General features: G+C 40.2%; 1 protein-coding gene across 2 annotated transcripts; it reads right to left on the bottom strand.

The window, feature by feature from the left end:
* Positions 1–383: 383 nt before the first annotated feature.
* On the bottom strand, positions 384–11,911 carry tdp1 (tyrosyl-DNA phosphodiesterase 1). Of its 2 annotated transcripts, XM_069690312.1 has the most exons (16): positions 11,062–11,910; positions 9,446–10,039; positions 9,116–9,159; positions 8,675–8,730; positions 8,298–8,394; positions 8,097–8,131; positions 7,303–7,395; positions 7,023–7,193; positions 6,823–6,901; positions 5,907–6,083; positions 5,332–5,380; positions 5,045–5,111; positions 4,034–4,141; positions 3,111–3,213; positions 2,786–2,891; positions 384–1,138 (listed from the first exon to the last, which is right to left on the bottom strand). In XM_069690312.1, exons 2-16 carry the CDS (start codon positions 10,035–10,037, stop codon positions 1,065–1,067), a joined length of 1,851 nt encoding a protein of 616 aa, XP_069546413.1. In that variant the 5' UTR covers positions 10,038–10,039; positions 11,062–11,910; the 3' UTR covers positions 384–1,064. The 2 variants fall into 2 exon arrangements, with proteins under 2 accessions (XP_069546413.1, XP_069546414.1); XM_069690313.1 differs by lacking the exon at positions 4,034–4,141 and having other exon boundaries at positions 11,062–11,911.
* Positions 11,912–20,226: the final 8,315 nt, after the last annotated feature.

Raw genomic sequence — 20,226 nt, 5'->3', positions numbered from 1 at the left:
ATTACAAACAAAATCAAGTAAAACAGCACACAAGGGTATACACGATATATGTCATTAATATTCAACTGAATATGAAACATTTAATACAATTTGGTCTAATCAGGAAATCCCAGTGAGACCAAGTACGGTTTTAATCTATATTTGAACATGGTAAATTAGTCCTTCACTGAACATGAGTGAAAGATCATTAAAAACTCTCAAAAGGATTCAGTGCTGCGATGTGACCGCAACGTGAGAGTTGGCTGCAACAGATTTTTTTTAAGGTTTCACAAACCTGAAGAATTGAAAGGGTTTAAATTGTCACTTCTCAGTGACACGATTTCTCATTTGAATTTCTAAGTTTGGGCCACTGACCAAAGCATACACAAACAATACTCATTCATAAGTTCATCACTAAGTTAAGTTTAAGTGGAAAGTCATTTTTTTGAGTTTTTAAGAGACTATTAACTACTTTTCAACCACTGATCTAATGATCTTTGATGAAGTTTGTAGTTTGAGGTATATCCTTTTTTTTAAATTTTTTTTTTAAGTAAAATGTCAGGTCAGATATGTCAACCATATCCCATAATACCTCTTTACTCTTCTGATCTCAACAGGTCAGATATTAGCAGGCTGCATTTAACTGTCAGTTGGTTCCACCTGGCAGATAGTACATGTAAATAAGTATTATGAACACTTATGAAAGTTGTTGTGCAGCAACTTTGATTTGAAGGTGATGATGGACACTGAGCTGTCGATTTAAATCATCTCTTGCAGGATCTCAGGTAAACCCACTGTGTTTCAGAATCAGCCGCATTCAGCCAAAATATGAACCCACCTGACCTCTGTTCAGATCTTAAATCTTAAAATAAATAAAACAGTATGAATAACCCAAACTAACAAGGCGTGTTCTCTTGCATTTGTAGAAACAGATACCATGACAACAGTATTTTATTTATTGGTAGAAAACATGTGAATCCACAGTACAGTATAAAACATGAAAAGTAATGTTACAGACAACTAAGGCAGGATACTGAAATGTAGAAACAGCAGACTTTTTAAATGAGAGGTGTGTGTTTGTGTGTTTAGGAGGGAACCCAGATGTTGCCGTGCGTGTCGGGAGCCTGGTTGTAAGGAATGTTCCAGATCCACGGCTGATCTGAAAACAGAGACAGAAGAGAGGTCAGGAAAATTACATGCATACTTTCAAAATAATGGGAACCTTCAGGAGCAGCATTAGTTCCTGCTACGGTTTATCTCAGAGATTCCATCATTTTTAAACAATGCAACAATCATGAATATTAGAACAATTGTTTTTGGTATAATAACTAATTAATGACAAGAAAATATTGCTAAACTATGGTTAAGTGACACTTAAACCTTCTGCATATTGATTGGCGTTAACAAATTAACTACATGCAAGTGAGCATAACAAACCAAGAGAGCGACCGTGAGCTGTGTGGCTGCTTTTCAGCTTCGCTTTAACTAAACTTTACAGAAGTGTGTGGATACAACTACTGCTCCATTTAACCAATTCATGGGAAGACTTATTCAGATCTGTGAAATTAAATGCTTGTTTTTACAACAACTGTTCAACACAGCAAACAGAGTGTCTGAGAAGGTCGCAGGAAGCACTTTAAACCCATTCACATTCTCTTTAAAGTACAGACAATGCCCAATTCACACAAAAAAGATTTAAAGAACATAAACAAAAACATACATAAAATAATCGAGGGACACAGAGACAATTGTCAAAATGAGCTCAGCAGTATGCCATCATTCCCAAGAAATTGTTTCAGTTTTGGATAAAGGCAAAAACTATGAGATAAAAATATACAGCGACAACACTGTCAGCTAAAGTAAAAGCTTACAATGATTTCAAGTTCTCTTTGATGTTCTCTCAAACTTCTCTGCCGTCACCTCAGAAGCTGCTGTAGCGAAAAAATGTCCCCTCGGGGATTAATAAAGTAACTACCTAACCACAGCTGTACTTTTAGTATCATCTCTGTAGTCGTTTGTAACCACCACTAGAGGTCACTATAACACACATGAAGTTTAAAGCTTGTAGAGTTTTTTTGGATGAATGGATCCCTATTTTGTTATTCTCAGGCGCGCGCACACACACACACACACACACACACACACACACACACACACACACACACACACACACACACACACACACACACACACACACACACACACACACACAATGAGGCGCACATGCATGCACACAAATGACCTGACCTATTGTAACAGAATAGAAATTCTTCATTGTGCCAGAAACGAAGAAGAAGAAGAAGAGTGGAAGCTTGAAAATGATGCTGGTTTTTAATATCATTAAGAAATCTATGTTTTATGAGTGAAATGTTCTCGACACATTTGTTAAACCTCAAGGATACACAAAGTGTGTGAGTAAAAGATTTACATTTATAAATTCAATGTATTTAAAGGCTCTGCTAAAGCCCACAACTGCCCTGTTATTAAAGGCTTCTTTTTAAACACGTGTACATATACATAAAAAAAAACCTGGAGAAGCTTTCTGTAAAAATACCCTAAATGTTTGCATATCCTTTAACATTGTCCTTTATGAATAAAAAGAAAATACAAAAAAAGAAAAGAATGTTTCCTCAACATCGAAAGAAATGAGCCCAGACTGAACTATTGCACACACACCACGTCATGGTGACCAACCCGGGGGGTTCAGTGAGGGTTACACCCCTAGAAAACTGTGTTAAAGTGCAGTGAAACATGAAAATATACACACTCCATGCATACACGCACAAACACAGGAAAACTCCTGTACCTTGAGCAGAGTAGCATGTAGGAGGGAGGTCAAAGGGCACCGGGAAACCAGAGGAGGTTGAAGAGACAGGAAATGGATTTTTGTCAACGGGGAAGGTTTTCATGTTCTGTAAGGAGACAAACGTTGCACCACGAATGACTTCACACCCGCTCTGTGTAAGAAAACCCTTCTATTGATGCACACAGTAATGGAATATATTATTCCCTGCACGGTATGTTTGAGGGATAAATACATTTGAAGGCGTGTACTGGCTGAACACTGCACACGTCATCTGTCCCACACTCTCACAACGTCTCTGTTTGTGTTGTTTGTGTGTTGCTCTTACAAAGGCGGACGGCACGTAGAGGACTCCCAGCTCGTACGAACGCACCATCACCTGAGTGTTGTTCTTCTCCAGAGCACCCCACGCTGCCTTGGACAGATTGGCACTGAAACACACAGCACACACATAAAACACTTCAAACATAATGATATGATACATTACATACAACCACAATGCAAACATGATACAAGCATATTCTGTTATCAGAGATGATCCCATCTAACACATGATATATTGCTAGTCACATTATCAATAAGTGGAAATTTAATTATAAAACGTGTGTTTCTGCTGATTCTTTATTTTATTTTTTTAAATGATGAAAAAAATATAACTATCATTATGTTTATTAGAACAGTGATTCCCAAACTGTGGTATGTGTACCACTGGTGGTACGTGTTTCTCAACCTGGTGGTCCTCAAGACCCATGCTGTAACAACTGCAGTCCAGCTGACCTAGGTTCAAACAATTGTAATTATATTACAGACAACAGTTATATATGTATATATATATATATACATCATATCAAAATGATGTAAAATTTACTTTCTAATCATTTAAATATTTAAAAAAATAAAATTTGCCTATGCTTAACTACATAGGGAGACGTGATGTCACACCTGATGTAGCGCAGAGCTAACATTAGCTTGAATATGGGCTCCTTAAGCAGCGATTTTAACAAACAGAATGAGTGAAATTTTAAAATGGCTACAAAGTCCAAAACACAGTCGTGAGACAGGTGACGACACAGGACGTGACAAGTAAGAAAGGCAGAGAGAAGACTGCAAGCCCAAATAAGTGATTTCTTTGCACAAATATTGAAGTAATGAGAGAGCACTATAGATCATGTAAACACGAATAAAAAAAAATAGATAATTCCACATTAGAAAAATAAAAAAAATTAGAAGTTTGGACACACAAACACACACCTTGTGACGAGGAACCAGGCGAGTTGAGTGAAATCTGGCGATGCCCTCATGTATGTTTTTATATGTGGCATGGCGTGACTCCTCCCAGTCGTATTCGCCTTCCAGCGGCTGAACACACACACACACACACACACACACACACACACACACACACACACACACACACACACACACACACACACACACACACACACACACACACACACACACACACACACACACACACACACACGGACACACATGGATGAATATAGTCTGCTGTGTAAACTAGTCACCCTGTACGTAGCCTTCTCCTGTCACGCCCATCCACATTTAAATGCAATGTATGTGTGCAGAACTCGTAGGGTACGACCCGCTATAGGACTGGGGTATTTTAAATGTTAAAAATAAATATGTCGATAAATTATTCTAGCACAGTTTTGACCCATAAATCATATGAAATAATGGCCCATGGAAAGTCACCTCTTAGCTGCTAAACATAATTAAACCACCAGTGGCCTTCGTTTCTTCCGACATGTTGGCCCGATGAGTAATTTTGCAATCTGGGAAAGTTAACCAGACTGACAATAAACCACAACCTGGTAGACATATTCAGAAGTCCTCTGACATGGCAACCACGACTGAGAGCAGTTTCTTAAATGTTCGGTGGTTTAGTCGTCTCAGCAGTTTTCAGCTGGCATGTGAACACTGATGTTGGATTAAACAACTCTGCTAATTAGATAGTTAACTAAGCCATGGACCAACTACGTATTTAAGCTGATATGTACAGCGTGTGTATTTGGAATCAGATTCATCACTCGCTTTCGGTTGGTGGACATCGACATCTCTCGTCTATCTCTAAGCTGGTTGTTGTACATTTGGTCACTGATTTGTGAAAAAGATTCCGTATTAAAAACCAAAGTGAAAGCTAATCTGACAAAGTCAGTAAAAAAGACTGCAACAATCATAGACTACAGGAAGTGACATATCCTTACAGCAGGACGGACTCTTCAGTAGTCGAGAGGAACTTACTGGAAGTACGAGTGGAGCCAGAGCTGTTTCTGAGCTGTCTGGATGCTGTAAGGAAGAGAGCCTCCAGCTGGAGGGCAAAATCATCCACATCACTATTAAATACACAGCAGTCACCAAGTAATGAATCAATCAGAAACTCAGACACTTTATATATTACGTTTTCAAAGGGGTTATGGCCACTGTAACAAATACTAACTGCATTTGGAAAAAGTATTTGATCTGCATCTTTCAGGACATGTAATATGTTGTTAAATTAATGTTGTAAATATAAGGAAAAGAAAACTCACCTGGGTAACCTTCTAAACTCGTCCTCACATCTTCGACTGAGGGATACAGCTGAAAAAAAATCCCGGCATATAAGCAACGTGTTTCAGAATTTCAAAGCTTCATACTCTTAAAGACAGTCTGTGTAACTACTTATGACCTATGTCCAAACATGGCAGCTACAGGATAATGGTTAATACTGACTCAGTAATATCAGTTACAGCTAAATTTACCCAAAGTTTTCTAACATTAGAAACCACTGGTCATATCAGACCAAGTGTGGATGTAGTAACAAAAACCCGTGAGTGAATTGTGCTGGGAAGAAGTGGGTTTTACTACTTAGTGTTGAAAATATACAAGAAGGAAAATGTGTTATTTCTTTTAAGTCTTCAGCTTTAATTACATACAAATGTACAATAGATTATTCAGAGGTGCCAGTGGGGCAAATAGTGTAAAACCTTGCTGAGTCAAATACTTTCCTGTCTTAGTGAACACAGTTATAGTAGAAGCAGCAATAGTAGTAATAATAGAAAGCTTAGTTTGAAATAACTTTTTAACAAGCAGCAGACCATCTTGTGTTTGTGTTGGAGGAACGTACCAAGTGCACGGGGGCGTCTGAGCGTAGAGAGGATCTTCCCAGCGTGGTCAGGGTGCGCTGAAACTCAGCCGCCAACCACTTGGTCTTATCCAGTCCCATGGAGCCGATGCTGGAGAACTGGCCAATCACAGGCCACCTTTCCTCGTCGGGGACAGGATCTGTGTGCTCATACAGCAGCTAAAAAGAAAATAACACAATAAAGAGAAAAATGTGAGGTCCTAAATTTAAAGTGCTGTTATAGTTTGAATATGGCAATATAATATTGTTTTACGTGACATTAGATTACATTGACAACTTTAACACATTTTTCCAATTAATCTGGTTGTTGTAGTGCTATTCTCTGTGTTTTAAATGCAGCCAAAGACCACATCAGATCTCTTTTGGAAGTGCAAAAAGCAGCGCTGCTCAGGCACAAGCTAAAAACCAATAAGTGTTGAGTGACAACAGAAAAGAACCATACCTGTGTTTTTGCATGTTTTACCTCTTTTACCTCTAATTGCATATATTTTGTGTCATTGCTGACTATTGTCCAAATTACACCAGAACTGTTTAAAATAATATCTAGGAAAAGTACAACATAAAAAAATGCAGTCTTAGAACTTAATTAATCAAAGTACAGCTTGTCCATGTTGTTTTGTGTTGTTGTGTTCAACTATTGAACACCGTTCTAAACAGAAGCCTCTGTGATAAATGAAACAACCAAATTATCCTTTTGTATACTGATTAACATCTGGGTTTTATTTTCCAAAACTGCCAGTGTCCGCAAACAATTCTGATGCTGGAACGTTTCACAAAACGCTTACTGGCATGAGTCTAGTGTGACATAATGAGGGCTGATCACTTGCAAACAAATTTCAAGTTAGTAAGGAAATAGTGGGATCATGATGGAAGCAGAAAAAATAAAGGAAATCTTTACCTTCCTCATCCTCAGGTGGCCCCAGCGCTCCATGTCTGGACCGACATACCTCCCCGGACTCGAGCCGACCAAATACACCCTGATAACGGAGAGAAAGATGACAGGAAGCTGTTACTGTACTGATTTCAGTCACAACTGCATCTTCTTACATCTCAAGGGAGGTTAAGATAAAAGTCTGCATTGCTTCTGTGTATCTGTACCTCGTCTCTGACAGGTCGTGCTCTTTGATTTGTTGGATCCACTCTTCGAGTTCTTGTGCCCGGTATGACGCCAGGTAGTCCAGCAGGTCCCTCTTAAAGAAGGTGGGCGACTCACCTGCGCTTGCACTACTTCCCTTTGGTAACCGTGGAAACAGAGGGCTCATCCACATCCTAGTTTGGGGAAAAACAGATTTAGGTGCATTTTCCACAACCAAACCTTACATAATGTGTAAATATGAAGCTGGAGCCTTTCATGAATTGATAAGCAGGCCAGACACACCCCTGTGATTTCTGGTACCAGTCAGCTCTGATGAGGTTGGAGGTCAGGATGACGACTCGGAAGCCTTCCTCATACCACAGCAACATCATCTTCCTGCACAAAGACAACCAAACAAAACAGAGCAACTCCCTGGTTTATAGGTGTCAAAATTTGAGACCTTTTAATACCATCCAAGGATTGTTTTTTGAGGAAACTGAATTTATTGCTTAATAACACTTGTCAACATCAAACTCAGGTTTAATACTTTCATTCAGTAGGTACAAAGAGTTAAATAATATTGATGATATAAGTTGAGAACAGCGCAACAGATCTATTTCAATGCAAACATTTTATATGATATGATTTGATACGCTACAAATTTTTATTTGCCAGAGCAGGAAAAGCTCTGATGTAACTGGTAACGTGAACAATAGATGAGCCATTCAAGAACACAATAGCAGGGAAGTGAATCTGTGTCACTTTACATGTGATGCTGTCATTAGTAATGATCCTATTTTGCTATGACAAGTCAAAATGTCTGCTTAGAAAAGTACAGTGCTCTACAAATCACTGTCATGCCTCTAGTTATCACAATAACTTAAAAATGTGTTAATTAATTTAGATCTAATTAGCTTAATTTCAAAACCACATCAATCAGGATGTGCTACATCAGTCCACATTTAAAGGCTTGACAAGACTATTTGTCCGCTCCGTGTTCAAGGCACCGACACATGTAGTACAAATTTTGTAATTCAAACTAACAACTGAAAGTAGATAACAATAGAGTGATACTGGTGAGAAATATAAATTCTTACGTGTGGTGAGTTCCAAAAGCAATGTCCAGCTTGGCCTGTCAAAATAAAAGTCATTAGTTACAAACATTGCTTCCATTTAAAGGGAATCCAGAGTTTAAAAAGCAATTCTCAGCAGGACTGTCCCACTTAAGACTTCACAGTGAACATAATCTCAACTACTTTCCCATGTTAAACAGCTGTTTCCTGCGGTGGGGTTTGTACCTGGCAGAAGCGAACATGTGGAAAGGGCTGAGCCTGCTGCACCAGTCGGGCCTTGGCCTCCCTCTTATCTCCGTGGACGATCAGAACCGGACGATCTCTGAAAATACAAACCGAGCGTTAAAGCTGGACACGACTCATACAAGTTTGACCTGCATCTTTACTTTCTTTCTCTTGTACTTGTACTTTCCACTACTGTTTGTAATATTGAAGAATACAAAAGAGATTCCTTATTTGGGTTTGTAAAGAGAGTTTTTATGTTTCATGTAATTAAAGTCCTGTAATCAGTGTGAGGTGGACATCATCAGATGATCACTAATCAGAAAACTGAAGATATGTCAGTGATGATGTGATGGCTGTAAAGAAGAAGCAGAACTTACCTGAACTCTGGTGGGTACTGCTGAACCATCCAGGCGATATCAAAGCAGTAGTTAAACTACAAAGGAACAGAGAGGACAATTTAAAATGGTACGGCCATTCTTGTATTTTTTGGACTAAATCACTTTGTATTTCGGACCTGATGGTATTAAATGAAAAGTAAAGGGATCATTAAATTCATCCTGAGAGGTTTGTGCCATATTTATGATCCATCTGATAGCTGTTGACATATTTCACTAAACATTTCATCCTCTTGCGGCACAACAAAAAAAGTCAAGATATCAGCAAAGTCTTTGAGATTCATCCTCTTGAGACCATGAACGTCTGTACTAAAATTCTCAGCAGTCTGTCCAGCAGATGTTGAGATTTTTCAGTCTAGACAAAAGCCAACTGACCAATGAAAGCTGAGTACAACAATCCACAGAAAATTGTTGGTAACTCACCTGAACAGATTCCTTCAGGGTCCCAAATAACGGAGAGAGAATGTCTTGATGGAAGAAAAAAAAAAAAACGTGCTGTGAATATTAGATCAAACTAAAGTATTAAGGGCCACAATAGGTGGTAGTCCAAAGGCAGGCAGATATCCACGGGGGAATTGAAATGGAGGGCATAAAAACGAGAACCTTCAATTAACTCCTTACTGATGAGGTCGCACTGAACCACAAGTGACAAACATTACTCCAAGTTTCCCTTTTTATCCCACTGATACAGCCCCACAGATTCACACTAGGAGTCACATGTTGAATGTTAAATCAGACTAAAACCAAACTCACCTCTGATGTGCAGCGCTCCGCTGTTGTACTTCCTGTCCAGGCCTGTGACTTTGTTGAGGTAAAACCTGTAGGTGTCATTCAGACGGGGAGCACAGGTTTCAAAGAAGTCGTCCGGCTCGTCGATGTAGTAGAGTCGGCCGTGGGGACTCGGAGGACGCTCGTTCACCACCTTCACTTTCTTTGCTTCGGGGCTGGGAGGCGCCCTCTTTGGTAAGTCACTGACACTCTTCTTCTTCACATCTCTATCATCTTCATCACTATCTGACAGAGCCCAGCCCGACTCATCGGATGCAGATTTTCTCCGCTTTCCAGCTAATGAAGGACTGGTTTCATACTTTCCTGGGTTTATCTGGTTCATTGCGGCTGACTGTCTCGCCTCTGAGCCGACGGCCAGTGAGGACACCTGAGGTTTGGCTGGTTCTGGTTTCACCTCCGCAGGCGCTGGTACTGGTCCTGGAGAAGCAGACCTACGGGAGCTGTGATGGGATTCAGCAGGTCGACGGGATGTAGTAGTCCCGGAAGGAGGAAGACCCTCATCATCGTCATCACTGCTGGAGATGGTCCACTTGCCGTGTTGACTGTCCTGAGACATGCCTGACCAGAGACAGAGAGGTATTTTAAAGAGGGAGCACGGATAGCTGACATTTTACCCCATATTTGAACGTTTTTGTTGCCTGACCAGCAGTGTTTTGGAATAAGTAGTTACGTGTAATTAAATTAAAAGTAATTGTAATCAGTTACAGTTTTTGAGAAAAAATATGGAATAAAATTACGGGTTCTATTAAAAATGATGGTGCTAAAGAAGAAGTTACATCTGAATATATTGTTTTGGGTGAAAAGCTTATATGTAGAATATAATATGTTGCTTTGCATCTTCTCGAGTCTTAAGTGAGTCGACCTGAATGTAGACTTGATTTGAGGAACATTTCTCATTCACTGGAGTCAGTTTTGATCTACATGATCTACTGTAATTTGTTTTGGTTATCTTTTTAGGACTTTTCAGCTTCATTGCCCAGTTTAAAACATTTGTTAGAAAATGTATGAAGTAATTAACTAAAATATTTGCGTTACTTAATACCTGGCGTAACTAGTGATCTGTAACCCATTACATTTCAAAGGTAACCATCACCACTCTGTTACAAATAGAAACTCATCTTGCAGTAATGATAGACTTAGTACACCTCACAGTATTTTAACAATCTAGTGGGGACAGTTTCTGTTTGTAACTATGAGCCTGAGGAAGAAAGATTTCCTTTTGAGTACTGTGAGGATGGTTTGCTTCTGAGGGCTCAAAAGGAGGGATATCAATTCTTTATTAAATAAAATACACAAATAAATACTGTCGGAGAAGATGCATTTCTGATTTATGATGAGGGTTTAAACAGGCTGGTGGAAAGTGGAAATATAACACGTGTGCATAGATACAATTTATGCAGGAATAAAAGAATAATCCGAAAAACACGCAGTCACAATAAATACGAATGAGCTGCACAGATATGCAGAAGCAACATTAAAATAGCATATAAAAACATGTATTAAATAACTAACACGTTGATATGATCGTGTTATGAGGAGCGTGGTGGTAATGTGCAGGCTGAGCGTGGTGTTTGCTTTACCAGGTCAGAAAAGAAAGCAGCGACACACTTTAGCTCTGATGTGAATAAAGAGACTCTTTTCAATCCACCGCGTTCAAACTCACAACAACACATCCATGAAACAAACCAGTGCGAGAGGCGCACAAGGTACACAAGTCCGGGTGGAAACAACTCCAACTGTAGTTCCGCCGTAACGGCGGGGAACTATGCAAACGGAGCAGCGCCTCAGTAACGAGTCCAGCAAGCAAAGGTTGGTACAGTTTTATGCAATTGTGTCTACTATAGTCTGTATTTTTATTTAAATATATTTACAATAGAGAGATTAGTTTATGTAAGTTTATTCATGTATTTTTGTTTGCAGTGGTGGAATGTAAGTTGGCTGGCTTACATTTGCCCAGTAGTGAGTATTTTTGTTCCAAGCTACTTTATACTTCATTACATTTCTGGGGGATATAGTGTACTTTTTACTTTTATTGCATTTATTTCACAGCTGTAGCCACAACATCGCAAAACAAATTAAGTACCTTTAAAATATGATGCACTGCTGATGCAACATCCCAATAATATTTACAGTTGGAGCTCAAATAATAATGATACGTCAATCAAGAGAAATAAATTTGATTAATGATTTGATTCTATACCCATTTATCCTTAACAGGGTCACAGGGAAACTGCGTGGAGCCTACAGCTTGGGTACCCCTTGGACAGGTACAGTACCAGTCCTGTGACAGAAAGACACACAACAATTCACGCTAACATTCACACCCTCAGCTTTTGTCACTTCATTTATGGGATGTGAGCTACACCAACCATCCTCAACAACATGAGGAAGGGAAATATGTCATCCCAGTAACAACAACTGAGATGAGGCTGATTTTGTTGATGATGGCGGATGAGGCGGTAGTGGACGTAGCTGTGGTTGCAGCAGCTGTGGTTGCAGCAGCTGTGGTTGCAGCAGCTGTAGTTGCAGCAGCTGTGGTTGCAGCTGGAGCTGCTGTGGTTGCAGCTGGAGCTGCTGTGGTTGCAGCAGCTGTAGTTGCAGCAGCTGTGGTTGCAGCAGCTGTGGTTGCAGCTGGAGCTGCTGTGGTTGCAGCAGCTGTGGTTGCAGCTGGAACGGCTGTAGTTGTTGCTGGTTCGGTAGCTGTAGTTACTGGGGCAGCTTAGGTTGATGGTGGTTCAGTTATTGTAGTTGCTGGGGCAGCTGTGGTTGTTGTTGTTGCGACAGTAGTGATAGTTGTTGCGGCAGCTGTAGTAGTTGCTTGGACAGTTGTGGTTGTTGCTATGGCAATAGTGTCTGTTGCTGATATGCTTGTTGTAGTTGCTATGGCAGTGGTGGTTGTTAATGAGGAAGCTGTGGTTGATGCTGGTGCAGTTGTGGTAGTTGGTGGGGAAATTGTGGTAGTTTTTGCAGCAGCTGTTGTAGTTGTTGCGGCAGTTGTTGTTGCTGGTGCAGCTGTAGTTGTTGTTGCAGCAGCTGTGGTAGTTGTCTTGGCAGCAATTGCTGTTGTTTTTCTGGCAGTTGTTGTAGTTTTTGAGACAGCTCTGGTTGTTACTAGGGCAGCCATGATTGTTGGGGCAGCGATTGTTGTTGCTGCGGCACTTGTTGTTGTTGCTGGGGCAGTTACAGTTGTTGTTGTTGCTGGTGCTGCTGTGGTTGGAGCAAATGTAGTTGTTGTCTGTGCATTGCCTAAGGCTGTTTGGCAGCAACATTGATGTATCAGTGTGATTGTCCAATTTCGACATTAAATGTTTCCCATATCAGTCGACAGCACATGATATGCATGGAGTTTGTTAATTAAACTTACCAACAAACAGCAGCAGGATGAGACAGACCTTCATCTTCATGGTTGGAAGGTGCTTTGCTGTTTTAAAGATATAGTCATTGAATAGTTAAGATCACAGACAAGTGAATAGTAACTACATACAGACAAGTTTTACATAACATCTGCATTACCTACAGTACCAAAATATATTTTGCATCATTTTTTAATTACTTTATTATTTAACTGCATATTTAATATTACATATTAATCTTTGTATTATATACAATAATATCCATCCATTATCTATACCTGTTTTATCCTGAACAGGGTCACGGGGGGGCTGGAGCCTATCCCAGCTCACGTTGGACGAAGGCAGGGTTCACCCTGGACAGGTCGCCAGTCCATCACGGGCCAACACAGAGACAGACGGAAACAAAGACCATTCACACCAAAGGGCAATTTGTAGAATCTTCAATGAACTTGAGATGCATGTTTTAGGACGGTCTGAGGAAGCCAGAGTACCTGGAGAGTGCCCGCGCAGGCACAGGGAGAACATGCAAAAAATCAGGAACCTTTTCGCTGTGAGGCGACAATGCTAACCACTGCATGACTGTGCCGCCCCTATAAAATAATATTTAATATTAAAAACTACAAATGCTACCATGCCAAATTTATATTTTAAGTCATATGAATTAGTATTAGCATCGACAGTTTCCTCCATAAAACAGATTTATTTTGCTCATTATTTAGATGTGTTTATTTAAAATTTTAAAACATGTTTCAAATACCTACATAGTTTTTGCACTCATATTTAGGATTTAAAAACCAGAACAAATTTCTAAACCTTTTTCGGGTTTTTTCCAGAAAAAAAAACAGATGCAGCACACTGAACATTGTGTAAGTACATGTATAACAAACAAATGCGTAATATTTTCACAACATTGTAAGAAAAGAGAGGAACCAAAACTTGTTGAAATTGATCAAATATTCAGGACTGAATTACTTAGTGTTCTTCAGTGCAGTGATTTAAGTTGTGATGCTGAATAACCACCTGTTCAATTGTTGATGTTCTGCAGTGACTGACAGGCTTTTGTATCCATATAAAGTTTTTTTGACATTAGGCTCAGACAAAGAGGTCATTTACCTCATTGTTTTGTTTCATTAACGGTTTCTCGTGTGAGGTGTGTCCATTGCAATAAATTCTTGTCCATCCTTTCGTCCGGTGTATATAAAACTGGTTGAGCGACTTTTTGTGTCTTGTGGGACATGACATTGGATTTATTCTTTTTTAAATGTATTTATTAGTGGTGTTTACTGTACACATTTATTTAATTTGATATTTTCCTGGGAAGACAAGACCAAGGTTATTTAATCTTGCAGCTTACTATTTATTTATTTTTTTGGTTGTTTTAAATCAGGGTATTTCAAGTCTAAAGACTGGAAGTGTTACACCTCCAGAAGAGAATATATTGACTAATGAGGGAAATCAGTGTGATGAGCTCAAACAATCTTTTCTTTGGTCAAAATTTTGCCCCAAAAAATAAATCGCATCAAGTATCAGGTTCCCACAGCCTCAGTGTAAAGAAAGAACTTTAAACATACAGTGGGATGTGTATTATATATATCAATAATTGGACTGTTTATTTTATTTTAGTAACACATTTTTTTTTAAATCCTTCATTTTCTCGGTTTCAATTGTCTGTTAACAGCCATGTTGAAATTATTTATCTAAAATTAAATTTTAGTCTGCTGTGATACTCCAAGTGTCAACTACAAGACTTATGGGAATGTTGTTTTTGATGAGTGTTTGAGTTGGAGCAAATAAATGACGTGGTCAGCATGACAAATTTATAAATCTATTGGTTTATTAATTGGCAATCATGTTGGCACTAAAACAGCCTCTATTATTACAGTCTAAATTATCCGTATGTATCATATTGTAATAAAGTTTTGACGTGTACTTTTCCCACTACTCTCCACAAAATCCTGGTTATCCAGAAAAGTTTTGTTGGGGTTGCAACCCTGGTCATAGTCACAGGTTTCATCTGCTCCTCTATTTCAGAAACTCCAGATTATTACTATTTATGACATTCATTTATAAGATACATTCGAGAGACGGGAGTATTCCTGAGCAGTTCAAGACTTACTTTAAAGCAAATTCACAGTTCTATTCTTAATCAACTCGGTCTCCATTCTCCTAAATTTCTCACTTGCAGCCCAGTTACTTACAGCCTTGTGGTTGGCTGCCTCCTCCAACCAGTCGAGTTGCATTTTTCATCCATGTCTGTCCAGAGTCATATAATTTAGGTTTTGTTGAAGGAATTTGTCAAATGAAGCTGATGGTGACAGAACACAAAGTTGGAGCCACAGGAGACAATGCTTCAAATATGGATATTGCTGCAAAGAAGAGACAAATTCTGAAATGTAGGTACTTCCCACTCATCTTCAACTTGACAGTAGTGAATATCTGTACTATCAGCACAGTTTCATGGTGGACCTCCAAGATTAGTATCAGCAATTCAGTGTCTGACCAAATGTGAAATATGGTCATAATTTGCCCAACTGTTCCTGAATTATGGTAAGTACCTTTGGCACAAACATTCAGTTGAACTCAAGGAAGAGCTGATTCGATTTTGGTGGTCAAAGGTCAAGGTCACTGTGACCCCATCCTGCTTTTTCCAACATGTTATATTTATACTGGCACAATTCACAAAGTGAATTGATAAAACCGTTTAAAATGAATTTACAAATCAGATTCAAGGCCATCATCTCAAACTAGAACTTGAACACATGCTTTACCCCATCCTTGATGAACAGTTATTGCCTCCTGGAACCTTGAAATACAGTTTAGGTCTCCTGGGGACTCTTTTACATTGACATGGCACTCACTAAACATTACTCAAACCTGCATCAAAACATTTACGTGTCCAAATAGATGCCCATCTATTATGATGCTGAATCTTGTAAAAAACTATTTAAAATATAATTAAAAGTCTGGTTCTTGTCATTTCATATTTTAATACTTTTGATATATCACATAAGATATTGACATACACATTCAAATAAAAACCTTTTACAGTATATTGCAAACACTCCTCTTTTAAATATGTTTTTTTAAAACATTGGGTTGCTCCTGGGGCTGTTGTAGCTGTGGTAGTTGTAGTTGCTGCAGTTGTGGTTGTTGCTGGTGCAGCTGTGGTAGTTGTTGCGGCAGTCGTTGTGTTGCTGAGTTGTGGTTGTTGCTGGGGCAGCTGTGGTAGTTGTTTGAGCAGCTGTGGTAGTTGTTGCGGCAGTTGTGGTTGTTGCTGGGGCAGCTGTGGTAGTTGTTGCGGCAGTTGTGGTTGTTGCTGGAGTAGCTGTGGTAGTTGTTGCGGCAGTTGTGGTTGTTGCTGGGGCATCTGTTGTTGTTGCTGGTGCAGCTGTGGTAGTTGTTGCGGCAGTTGTGGTTGTTGCTGGGGCAGCTGTGGTAGTTGTTGCGGCAGTTGTGGTTGTTGCTGGGGCAGCTGTGGTAGTTGCTGGAGCAGCTGGGGTAGTTGTTGCGGCAGTCTGTGGTTGTTGTTGCGGCAGTGCAGCTGCTGGGTAGTTGTTGCGGCAGTTGTGGTTGTTGCTGGTGCTGTGTGGTAGTTGTGGTAGTTGTTGCTGGTGCATCTGTTGTTGTTGCTGGTGCAGCTGTGGTAGTTGTTGCGGCAGTCGTGGTTGTTGCTGGGGCAGCTGTGGTAGTTGTTGCGGCAGTTGTGGTTGTTGCTGGAGTAGCTGTGGTAGTTGTTGCGGCAGTTGTGGTTGTTGCTGGTGCAGCTGTGGTAGTTGTGCTGCAGCTGTGGTAGTTGTTGCGGCAGTTGTGTTGTTGCTGGGGCAGCTGTGGTAGTTGTTGCGGCAGTTGTGGTTGTTGCTGGGGCAGCTGTGGTAGTTGCTGGAGCAGCTGTGGTAGTTGTTGCGGCAGTTGTGGTTGTTGCTGGTGCAGCTGTGGTAGTTGTTGCGGCAGTTGTGGTTGTTGCTGGTGCAGCTGTGGTAGTTGTTGCTGGTGCAGCTGTGGTAGTTGTTGCGGCAGCTGTGGTAGTTGTGGTTGTTGCTGGAGTAGCTGTGGTAGTTGTTGCGGCAGTTGTGGTTGTTGCTGGTGCAGCTGTGGTAGTTGTTGCGGCAGTTGTGGTTGTTGCTGGTGCAGCTGTGGTAGTTGTTGCGGCAGTTGTGGTTGTTGCTGGGGCAGTTGTTGCTGGAGCAGCTGTGGTTGTAGTTGTTGCTGTTGCAGCTGTGGTCGTTGTTGCGGCAGTTGTGGTTGTTGCTGGAGCAGCTGTAGTAATTGTGGCTGCAGTTGTCGTTGTTGCTGGTGCAGCTGTGGTAGTTGTTGCGGCAGCTGTGGTTGTTGCTGGTGCAGTTGTGGTTGTTGCTGAGCAGTTGTTGCTGTGGTTGTTGCTGGGGCAGCTGTGGTAGTTGCTGGAGCAGCTGTGGTAGTTGTTGCGGCAGTTGTGGTTGTTGCTGGTGCAGCTGTGGTAGTTGTTGCTGGTGCAGCTGTGGTAGTTGTGGCTGCAGCTGTTGTCGTTGTTGCTGGGCAGCTGTGTGCTGTGGTAGTTGTTGCGGCAGTTGTGGTTGTTGCTGGGGCAGCTGTGGTAGTTGTTGCAGTGGTGTTGTTGCAGGCATTTGTGGTTGTTGCTGGCTGCAGCTTGTGGTTGTTGCTGGGGCAGTTGTGGTTGTTGCTGGGGCAGCTGTGGTAGTTGCTGCGGCAGCTGTGGTAGTTGTTGTTGTTGTTGCTGGGCAGCAGCTGTGGTAGTTGCTGTGTGGTTGTTGTTGCAGTTGTGGTTGTTGCTGGTGCAGCTGTGGTAGTTGTTGCGGCAGTTGTGGTTGTTGCTGGTGCAGCTGTGGTAGTTGTTGCTGGTGCAGCTGTGGTAGTTGTGGCTGCAGTTGTCGTTGTTGCTGGGGCAGCTGTGGTAGTTGTTTGCACAGTCGTGGTTGTTGCTGGAGCAGCTGTGGTAGTTGCTGGAGCAGCTGTGGCAGTTGTTGCGTCAGTTGTGGTTGTTGCTGGTGCAGCTGTGGTAGTTGTTGCTGGTGCAGCTGTGGTAGTTGTGGCTGCAGTTGTCGTTGTTGCTGGGGCAGCTGTGGTAGTTGTTTGCACAGTCGTGGTTGTTGCTGGAGCAGCTGTGGTAGTTGTTGTGGCAGTTGTGGTTGTTGCTGGGGCAGCTGTGGTCGTTGTTGCGGCAGTTGTGGTTGTTGCTGGGGCAGCTGTGGTAGTTGTTTGAGCAGTCGTGGTTGTTGCTGGGGCAGCTGTGGTAGTTGCTGGAGCAGCTGTGGTAGTTGTTGCGGCAGTTGTGGTTGTTGCTGGTGCAGCTGTGGTAGTTGTTGCTGGTGCAGCTGTGGTAGTTGTGGCTGCAGTTGTCGTTGTTGCTGTGGCAGCTGTGGTAGTTGTTGCGGCAGTTGTGGTTGTTGCTGGTGCAGCTGTGGTAGTTGTTGCTGCAGTTGTCGTTGTTGCTGGCGCAGCTGTGGTTGATGTTGTGGCAGTTGTCGTTGTTGTTGTAGCAGATATAGTTGTTGTCTCTGCATTGCATGAGGCTGTTTGCAGAAACATTGATTCATCATTGTTACAGTCCAATTTTGATACTTTCTTTTTTTTCACATCAGTTGACAGCACATGATATGCATGGAGTTTGTTAATTAAACTTACCAGTGAACAGAAGTAGGATGAGACAGACCTTCATCTTCATTTTGGGAAATTTGCTTCGCTGTTTAAAACACATATTCATTGATTATTTAATTATATTCAATTTCATACCGACAATTGACTAATTACTGCATTTACAGGTATTACATAAAATCTGTTATTTAACTTCCTCCTGACGTGCATTCATTACTGCAAATTGCTGAATTACCAAAGCATAGTAATTTTTATGGTGAACGTTTAAATATTTTGTATTTTTATTACATCAAAACATCATATTTAATGTCACCTATAAACTCTTTGTCTTCTGTATAATATTATTAATTATTAAATACCGTAAATGGTACTTTGTTTTTGAAAGAAATATATATTTTAGATCATATGAAATACTTCATTTCATGCTTCAGCACAATTTCTTCCATGTAACAGGTATATTTCATTCATTATTTTAATATTTGTATATAAATGTGTAAATCGTGTCAAATACCTTCATAGATTTGTCTGAAAACGCTTTTATTCAATTTTTAAATAAGTATAAGAATTTTCTAAATCTTGTTTTTTTCTAGAAATTATGCACAAGCAGTAAACACAACACTGTGTAAGTCTAACAAATAAATATGTAATATTTCTTCAATATTGTAAAAGAAGAAAAGGCAGAAACTCCATCTCGCACTGATTGAATTTGGTCAAATATTCAGGATTAAATTACTTACAGGTTTCGTGTGCTGTTGAGTTGTCTTCAGTTCAGTAATTTAAATTGTGATGCTCAATAATTCCACCTGTCCGTTCTCTGATGTTCTTTCGTGACTGACAGACTTTTATAGCCATGCAAATCATAAAATATGACATCAGGCTCCGAACAAAGACATATATTCTCTGAGTAATGTGTTCTGTATTTGATGTGTGTCCACCGCCCTAAAATGAGGTGTGTCATGCTTTGTATATTAAACTGGTTGAGCAACTTTTCTTGTGTTGTTGGACATAATATGATATTTATGTTTTGCTTTTATGTTTGTGTGTGTGTGTGTATGTGTGTATGTGAAGGGGGTGGGGGGTGATGTTACAGTACATAATTCATATTTTGCAGCTCATGATCATGTTTTTCGTTGTCTTTGTTTTAAACAAGAGTTTCGCACTGGAACCAATACACCTATTGAAGAGAATATATCCACTCTAATGAGGGCAATCAGAGTTTTAACAGTGGGATCAGCTTAAATATTCTTACTTCAGTCTAAATTGCACCCGAAGAAAATAAATAATTGTTCTTTACATCAAGTTCTGAGTTCCTGCAGCCTCGTTGCAAAGAAAAATCTGTAACACACAGTGGGATGTGAATTGTGTTTATCAATAATTGAATAGTTTACTGTATTTTAGTCACTAATTTTAACAAATCCTTGAATTCTAGGTTTTATTGGTGTGTTAGAGGTCATGTTGACTGATTCTTGCTTCTGGACTTCTGAAAGGCCTTTCTTCTTTATCACATTATTATTGAGTACTATACTTCATCCAGTTCTTCATCAGGTACTGCTGCATACTTCTATAGCTAATAAAAAGTATTTTTATTTATATTGCCTTATAGTTATAAATTGAGTGTATAAATGTATACCCCTTTATAAACAATTAGAAAGTCAGTCTTTTGGGGACTAGACCTTTATAAGGATTTACTTACCATACTTACTGTGACATTACTCCAAATGTAAACCGTGGATCATTTTTCATTATCTGACCCTCGTCACATGAAGTTTAACTGTTAAAAATGACCCAAACTGATGTAGG

Source organism: Brachyistius frenatus, unplaced genomic scaffold, assembly GCF_029030835.1.
Source record: "Brachyistius frenatus isolate BFR_SWC_R1_liver_20210118 unplaced genomic scaffold, ASM2903083v1 Contig_9, whole genome shotgun sequence".
NCBI lineage: Eukaryota > Metazoa > Chordata > Actinopteri > Embiotocidae > Brachyistius > Brachyistius frenatus.
This window is presented reverse-complemented; position numbering and strand designations above follow the sequence as displayed.